Source organism: Apiospora hydei (genome assembly GCF_038363865.1).
Source record: "Apiospora hydei strain CBS 114990 chromosome Unknown utg000002l_segment0_segment0, whole genome shotgun sequence".
NCBI classification, from domain to species: domain Eukaryota; kingdom Fungi; phylum Ascomycota; class Sordariomycetes; order Amphisphaeriales; family Apiosporaceae; genus Apiospora; species Apiospora hydei.
The window spans coordinates 4,636,800-4,645,245 of NW_027117361.1; the positions used below are offsets into that span (position 1 = coordinate 4,636,800).

The 8,446-nt window shown below is 53.3% G+C and overlaps 2 protein-coding genes across 2 annotated transcripts; one reads left to right on the forward strand and one right to left on the reverse strand.

Moving 5' to 3' along the window:
- Nucleotides 1–350: 350 nt before the first annotated feature.
- On the reverse strand, nt 351–2,487 carry PG997_001440 (uncharacterized protein; the record flags this gene model as incomplete). Its single annotated transcript, XM_066805755.1, has 5 exons — nt 351–1,328; nt 1,391–1,684; nt 1,741–2,136; nt 2,160–2,362; nt 2,436–2,487. The coding sequence occupies 5 exons, from the start codon at nt 2,485–2,487 to the stop codon at nt 351–353; spliced, it is 1,923 nt and encodes a 640-aa protein (XP_066675528.1).
- A 3,145-nt stretch (nt 2,488–5,632) lies between these two features.
- PG997_001441 (uncharacterized protein) lies at nt 5,633–7,866 on the forward strand (the record flags this gene model as incomplete). Its single annotated transcript, XM_066805756.1, has 3 exons — nt 5,633–6,181; nt 6,355–6,416; nt 6,462–7,866. 3 exons carry the CDS (start codon nt 5,633–5,635, stop codon nt 7,864–7,866), a joined length of 2,016 nt encoding a protein of 671 aa, XP_066675529.1.
- Nucleotides 7,867–8,446: the final 580 nt, after the last annotated feature.

The window sequence follows — 8,446 nt, forward strand, 5'->3', positions numbered from 1 at the left end:
CCCCAAAGATATATACAGAGCTATGCCAGGTATAGAAGTAAATAACTAGACATGAGTAATCCAACACCCACCATCGCCAACGCGAGAATCCAAAAACATCAAAAGCGCGATGCTATGCAACTCGACCAACGATCGTCCAAACGGTACCTCATACCTCCTCTTGCGAGTGGGCCCCTGAGTGAGGTACACACATCACCTCAATATCTAACCGACACTGGTACTGATTCTCCCCCATCTGATTCCCACCTACGCAAGTGCGCTTCTTCTCTACTCCTCATCTTCAACCTTCCAAATGGGGCTGGTTACCCATCCATCTAAAGATCGCATCTCTTATTAACTCGCTGTCGTCATTACAACTGAGACCTGGCTTCAGAAGACCCCAACTTCTTGTTGGCGGTAAAGGCCGCGAAGTACTCATTAAGAGCGTCAACGGTCCCGGCGCCCTCGACAAGACTGACAACGACACCGACATAGCCATCAGGCCGCACAACGACGATGCCGCCCTTATCCTCATCCAGGCCGAGCTTGGCGTGGGCGGCGGCACGCGCGTCAGGAACACGGCGACTCCAGAGGTCGTCGGCGTAGACGAGGTCGCGGTAGCGCGCCAGCACACCCGGGACGTCGCGGGAAATCTCGATTTCGGAGCGGCGGGCCGCGAGGACCGTGCAGATCGAGAAAAAGTGGCTGTGCGGGTTCAGGGAGTCGTGGTGCGAGACCTGATCGATATCGGCACGCAGGTGCGACCCGAAAAAGGAGTCGGGCTTGGCCAAGTGCGACGCGAAGTCGGCCAGCGCTTGCCGGTTCCGCACGGGGTGACCGCCGAAGACGTACAGGCGGAACGCGCCGTTGAGCGGGATCTCCTGCTCGAGGTGCACGACGTTGGCGTCGACGACACGCGTCACGTCGGCGTTGATCATAAGCCGGCCTGTTCGCAGGTTCGTGCCCTTGGGGTGGATGAGCGGGGACTGCGCCGTGTGCTTGGGTGACCAATTGAGCGAGTTGGCGCTGTAGGCCACGCCGTAGCCGCTGGTGAACTCGCACGACTCCTTGAACGTCCGGATGAAGTCGTTGTCGTCATCGGCGCCCCCAGTTTGGAGCGCGGGTTTCTGCTCCGACGCGGCTTGCACCGTGGCGGCCGACGGCCGTGTCGAGAAGAGCTTGGCGTACCTGTTGTCGAAGTCCAGCAAGTTCTCGGCAACCTCTTTCCGCTCGGGCTCGTACGTCTTGAGCAGCTCGCGGTCTGCGAAGCCGGCTTCTACTGCATGTATCTTCCACGCGAGGTTGAGCGCGTCCAAGAAGGCCGTGTTCATACCCTGTCCGGCTTTGGGCTATACGAAGAAGGGGTTAGCAACTAAATATAACATCATTTGGGGCTAGGCGATTGACTTACACTATGAGTATGGCAAGCATCACCACCCAAGAAGACTCTCTGATCAAGGGTATACCTCTCGGAAATACCCTGCCCGATAGGATAGACGGAGTACCACTCTACACGTTCCCACTCGATGAAGTAAGGCTGCAGGATCTTCTTGGCTGTTGCCTGAACCTCCGCCTCGGTCGCCGTCTTCCGAGGGTGGAAATCGGGATCTGTGGAGGAGGCAATCTGGATGTACAGCCGGACCATGTTGTCTTCGCGGGGGATGACCATGATCGAACCGTGTTCCGAGTGGATTGTGCATTTCATCTATAACCATGTTAGCGAAACGCCAATGACTATGCCGTGCGTCTTTCTCTGCGAACCTTGATATCGGGGAAATCGGTCCTGACCACACCGTCCATTACACCCCAGACGTTGGAGATAGGGTCCTTGTGCTTGATGCCGATTTTGAGCTCATCTCGCACAAAAGACCGGGCACCTTCACCACTAAAGAGGTACTTGGCATGTACGGTCTCTTCAAAGGTGCCGTCGATGTGTTTGAGCTGGACCTCGACGGGGTACTCCGGGTTGGCCTCCTCGTCCGTCTTGAAGCCGGTGATGGTCCACGGCCGCTGCACCTTGTTGCCGGACTTGGCAAGATCGGCGATGAAGACGCGCTCGATCAAGCCCTGGTGCAGCAGCGTCGTGAAGGGGTACCGCGCGTCGATGAAGCTCGGGCAGCTGGCCCAGGTGCCGGTCCGGACGAGGCCGTTGCCGTTCTTGGGGGATCCCAGAATGCAACCTCGAAGACCCGGGCAGGCTTATGCGCCATGATGGCCGACTTCAGGCCCATGTTGCGGAGCAGGTCCAGCGACCTCGGCTGGATACCGTCCGCGCGCCCCGTGGGGGTCGGCTCGGCTCTGTTGTCGATGTGCTTGATGGAGTATCCCCATCTTGCTAAGCAGGTAGCCAACATCAAGCCCACCGGGCCGGCTCCTACGATGACTAGCCAGAGGGGTTAGCCTCTTGCTGTCCGTGTTCCTACCGGACGGGCGGACGAGGGTGGCGGGCGACTTACCAATATCATAGTACGGCGACGAGGGCCGTTTCGCGGGTTGAGTTTCGATCATGGCGACGATATGCGGTGTGAAGGGGTGGCGAACAGGTGGCCGGTGGTGCAGAAGCAAGGTCTATCGATGAAAAGGGCAGGCAGGGCGGCGGGCAATAGGCTGCCAAACAGCCTGATAACGGAAGCGAATCAGAAGGGGGGCCGAAAGGGAACTACGTCTATATTGGGTATCTCAATGCAACATGACAAGCGATCCAGAACGTCTCCTGTCTGTCTCGTTTTTTTATTACCGAACCGGTTTGGCCGAATTATAGAGCAAGAGAGAATTAAGAGTAAATAAGCAGAGAGCGAGATATGATGAAGAAGGAGATATGTTATGTCCTATATACTTGAGGCACACGGGTGGTGGCCTCGCCGGTCAATCCGAGTTGCTGGAGGATTCCCAGGCCGAAGGGTAGATCCGAGACGCCAGACGCACCAAGCAAGATGGACACGCTGTTACGGGTCCTTCTCACGGCATAGATTTCGGGAAGGGGCATGCTCTCTTTGAACCGAAGTCATCATTCCAAGTGCGCGGAAAGATGGGGTACAGAGCTGGGGGGACAAGACTCCGACTCCATGCTGGGGAGTGCTTTACCCACTCGTGTGGCCGATGCTCCACAACGTGGGAAGGCAGGCAAGTGCGAGTGCGGAAGAAGGAGAAGGAGAGCAGTGCAAGTGCTGTTTGCGTTCAAGCCAGGCTGCCACAAGCCTTCCAATCCATGGGTGGGCGATGGTCGTCTCTAGGTAGGTGGTGGATCTTTCCTCCCTGAACTACTGCTACTGTAGCTCAAGTAAGGAAGTAAGGCCTTGCGCGGCCATGGTGAGTGGCCACCGACACCGACCGAATGGAGAGGACTGTTTGGTTTGGGTTGGGAGATGAGAAATGATGACCGCAACTCGAACTAGGGACAATGGCTGATTGGGTATTGGCGCCAACCTCGCTCCCCTGCAAATCCCCGTGGGGCGTGACCCGCGTCTACAACGTCCTTCCTTACTTTTTGCTGGAGCCGGGAGGTAGACACGGTAATCGACAAAGGCGGGGCCGAAGCGGGGTGTTCACGGCTGAGAATCTCGGCTTTGAGCTTCCAGACAAGAGAGGTTGGGAAAGATTGGTTGCCTGCCACCTGCCACCTGCCACCTGCTCTCTCCTAGGCACGAGCAAAGGACGTTGAATGTGTTCTGCTGCACTTGTAGCAAATCCCGAATCCGAGGAACCTGGGGGCCTAACCGACCCCACATCTCTACCTCATCTAGGTATCACCGTATCATCGGTCCATCTGTCACGCCGTGGTTTTAAGGTAGGAACGATGCTTTTCGCATCCCTGGTGCAGATTGATCCATTCCAGTCGACCTGGCACCGCTTACCTGTACCTTAATGTTATGTAATAACCAATGCGAACTTCTTCTGGCTTGTAGTCAGCAGGCAACTTCATAGCCAGGCGACTGACATCCACAGTACAGATGTCGATGACTAGTGCTACCCCGCAGACCAAGAAAAGAAGATTCATTCAGTGCGAAAAGCAAATTGACTTCCGGAAAGGCGCCCGGTCCATACCCTAGTGCTATTGCTACGAGCCTCAGAAACATCTCATCGATACTCCCCTACCGACCTGTTCCATCCAAAACGCCCATCACTATCGTTGCCGCCCACTCGCGAGATACATCAGCAGAAGACTCGGACCAGCAACAAACAGCCTGGAAGCCTCCATCCATCCAAATCAACCATTGCGCAAGACGTTCCCCAGACTAAGACCCCTTTTACGGTGGAACTGTAACTTATGTCGAGCAATACGTATTGAAGTCTCCGGCATCACCTAGAAAATCACATGCCGAGCTAACAACATCCTGCCCACAGGCAAGGCAGGTTCCCTGGCAGCAAGGAGAAGTAGGCTCCACGCAGTTGTATTCGGGGCCATTCATGTATTTGCGATACACCCCTATCAAAGATCGTGGTTGGAAACGTTTTAGTGTGCATTAAGATGGCGGACTTACGATCACAGACTTGCGCGCCTGAGCAATCGTTGCGGGTGTTGCAGGTCAAGGCGAGATGGCCCAACGGTAACATGGCAACAAACGTAATCCAGCGCATATTGAGAAACTATCGAGGAACAGAAAACGGATCGAAGAACTTGATGGATGGATATCTCCGGTATCCCTCGGTGTGACTGTCATGTCCTTAGAAATTCTCTTCCTTGCTAAAGACAAACGAAGTCTTTATATATGCCATGGAAACTCGTATCGCTTATGCCTGTTCACCAGGCTGAATTTCGCATTTGGCTCAGGCCTCGTTATCCTGGCCTGAGCCGGTGAAGGGTTCCGGCAGGCATATGTCTGCCTTGAATCTGCCTGATGCAGGTTTCAAGCCACAGGGTGACATCCGTTGACTCCAGTACTTCTCAGGGCAACTGCTTCAAATCAATACAAACCACACTGCATCAAGCATATATCGATTGCCAATTGGAATACCAGGCAATGGATCAGCATCCGATAGACCCAAGACACAGGCACAGCCTCCTCGCCAGCGACTTCACCGAACTCAATCCGGAATATTGATATATGAGCTGTCAGAACTGCCGCCCTCACGTACATCATCTCGGTGAACTCAAAATCGCCAATGGCGGGCCTTGCCGCGATGACCAGGTTGTGTGTTGGGGAGTACAATGTGATTTGAATTGCATGCGATCATGCAATTTACCATCATGCATGTCGGCAAACATTCTAGATTCTGGGCACTACTTCGGGTTCGTTGATCACGTATACTGGCAATACGAGTCTGGGTACCTGAACATTCGGATAGGGACCAGAGGTTTTGTCTTGGGAATCATCCAGCATTCCCGATACCCAGATGCAATATCCGATATTCACTGGACTCACGGGATCGACCATGAGCCCGATGCTATTCTTAGGGACCTAAGTCCAGATGTAGTGCTCTTGTTGATTAGATGAAAGAGGCATACGCAGTCTGTGTTGATCCAGCATCCAAGATGTCAATCTTCTCACTACAGGACTGGCATGGGTTTGCCGGTTCAAAGATGAATTTTATGCCAATAGGTGACTTTCGTATCTAAAGGGGCCATTCTGAGAACATATGATATATGAGTTATGCCTTGTCATCATCTGACCAGGTATACTTGATATCACCTAGTCTTCATTCTCCTATCATCATGGATGCTACCGAGAACATTTCGGACGGAAGGGAGCCCGTAACTCGGGCAACCACGAACAGTTCCCCAAGTGACGCACAATCAATGAACCATGAGGACATTCACGAGAGTCATCTTCGAGACGCGCCAGTTCCTAACCCAGAGACTGGTGATCAAGAAGACTTCCACGTTGGGATCGGATCGGCGGACATAGACGAACCCAGCCAAGAACCCAAGCCTCCTATCACGACGCAACTGGACCAGACTCATACTCTATCCAGCACGGGTGGCACCGTAGCTATCCAGGACACGGAAACTTGGGCTACCACAAGCAATAGCCCCAAACTTGGCAAGAAACCCGGCCATAACCGACCTCCTTTGACTGCCTTCTGGGTATGGGAGATTCACTGCTGCTTCTTGTCTACTCTGGGTCTTGTAACCATTTCGGTGCTTCTTGTCATCTACAAGGATCGACCGGTGTCGGATTGGTCACTGGCCATATCGATCAACTCCTCGATATCAGTATTCTCTGCCGTCATCAAAGCAAGCTCGATGATGGGGGTCTCGGGGGTAAGTAGATACGGATCGCCTGTTGAATACCGCTTTCCCCCATTTCTCTCTGCGTCTCGTATAATCGAGTAATACTAATGGCTTGGTTTAGGGATCAGCCAGATGAAATGGCTTTGGTACGTTGGAGACCACTGGCCTTTGTCACATTTCGAGGATTTCGATAGCGCTAGCAGGGGCCCATTGGGCGCTTTGAAGTTGCTGGCGAGAAGACGACCACAGTAAGCAATATTGGCATGTAAATGGATACTGCTTGAAGTACGCGATACTGATCTGGGACCAGTCACATAGCTAATCTAGGTGCTCTTGTCACTGTCTTAATGGTGGCCGCCGATCCCTTCTTCCAACAACTCATCCACTATGACAGCTGCCTCCTGCCCACCACTGCGCCTGCGTATACATCAAGAACAAACAACTATACTGTCGGTGGCTATCAAACCCAGCTTATTTTCGCTGAGCCTGATCCTGCCATGGCGAATGCTGTATATTCAGGGGCACTCGAACCACCGTCCGCCGAAGCGGGTGTTGTCGCGTACGATTGCCCAACTGGAAATTGTACATTCTCGGGTTTTGATGGCAACGTCGGGTCGTTTTCTTCACTGGCCATGTGCTCACACTGCGAGGACCTCTTGCATAGGATCCAAGTAAATGGAAGTTCTCCGTCATTTTATATCCCTTCGTGGTGGTCTGAGCCAGTGCTGCAGATTGGGGAGATACTCAAATGGAACAATCTGCCATTTCAGATGGCGGAAGCTTCCAAAGTCCCAGCAAACAATTCGAACTTCGACGAGGTCATCAATCTTCAGTTCCTTATGAAAGTGCTCGATGACCCAGGGACGTGCAAAATAAGCAACACGACTCATTGCCCAAAACATCCCTGGGCGGTGGGCTGTTCGCTTTACCCATGCCTCAAAACATACAACGCGAAAGTACAAGGCTCAATTCTGTCCGAGACTATGCTCTCTTCGGTTCCGCTGCGAAAAACGAATGTATCCTCCGTCGAGGTAACTGTTTCTCAAAACATGACATGGTCCCTAGCAACGGAGGAAATCGTAAGTGGTGGACAACGGCGACCATGTTTAAAAGCAGACAAGCCAGGCAAGGATGCGACTGTCGCGATTTCCAGCAATCAGACACTGCAAATCGGCCAGGATCCAACGGACGTGACAACAAAGTGGTACGAAGCAGACTGTGTCTGGGTACTGGGGACCACTTCGGGGCTAGCCGTCAACCAAATCCTGTCGCACATGTTTGACGCATCGCTCCTCGGCTCCGTGACGGACAACACCATGTCCGTCCAAGGAGATACCTGGCTGAAGCGATTCTATCGCAATGGCACAGTTGATTTGAACTCGGCAAAACAGTACTTCGAGGGTATAGCCAGCACCCTGACCGGGTTGATGAGGCAGCACGGCGACACGCCTGCTTCAGGCTATGCTGTGGGCACGCAGCTTGCGGTCAAGACCTGCATCCACGTCCAGTGGCCTTGGCTGCTCTTTCCCCGCGGCCCTGAACGCAATGGCCGTCACAACTCTGGTGGGCACTTTAGGAAGATCGGCCAAGACGAAGACATGGAAAGGTGCGTGGCGGTCGTCATCGCTGGCTGCAATGTTCCAGCGGGTCAATGTGATGGGCGAGGCGAACACAACCAGCAGTGGGGGTTTGCACGCTTCACGAGATCAAATTGAAGAAACGGCCAAGACTATTGAGGTCAGTATGGTTGAAGGATATCTAGAGAGGAAACGGTCTGAGTGAGTTAACACTTTGGGATCTTGGGGTCATTGGTTTCAAAGCATGCCACTCCTTGAGAAAGTGTGCGAGGGGCAAAGTCGCGCATGGCTGATATACATGTTGATCCAACCCTTTATTTAGGATTGTGTGATCAAATAGTTCCATGCGCCATCCATGCGGGCCATGTGCTTCCCTGCTTTGAGATTATAGCCGTGCGAACCGTACATCAGATTAGACGAGGTTCTCTCGAGGAAAGAAAACCAGCGGAGCAAGTGCATGATTGAGGCGCGCGGGCTACGTTGTCCGACAATCGCGCTCTGGTTAACGCCATTTTGCGATCCTTTGCGCTAAGGTATGAAATAGTTCGTACTGAGGACGGAAATCGTGTTATGTGTATGGGTACGGAGCATCCTCCGTTGATATTGGAAACGCCATACAGTAACACCATATAGTAACGGGTGGCTGCCTACCCCTACTTGCCATCAATGTTGAAAGAGGTGCGGGTGGGAAGGGATATGTCAAACGTGCAAGGAGCGA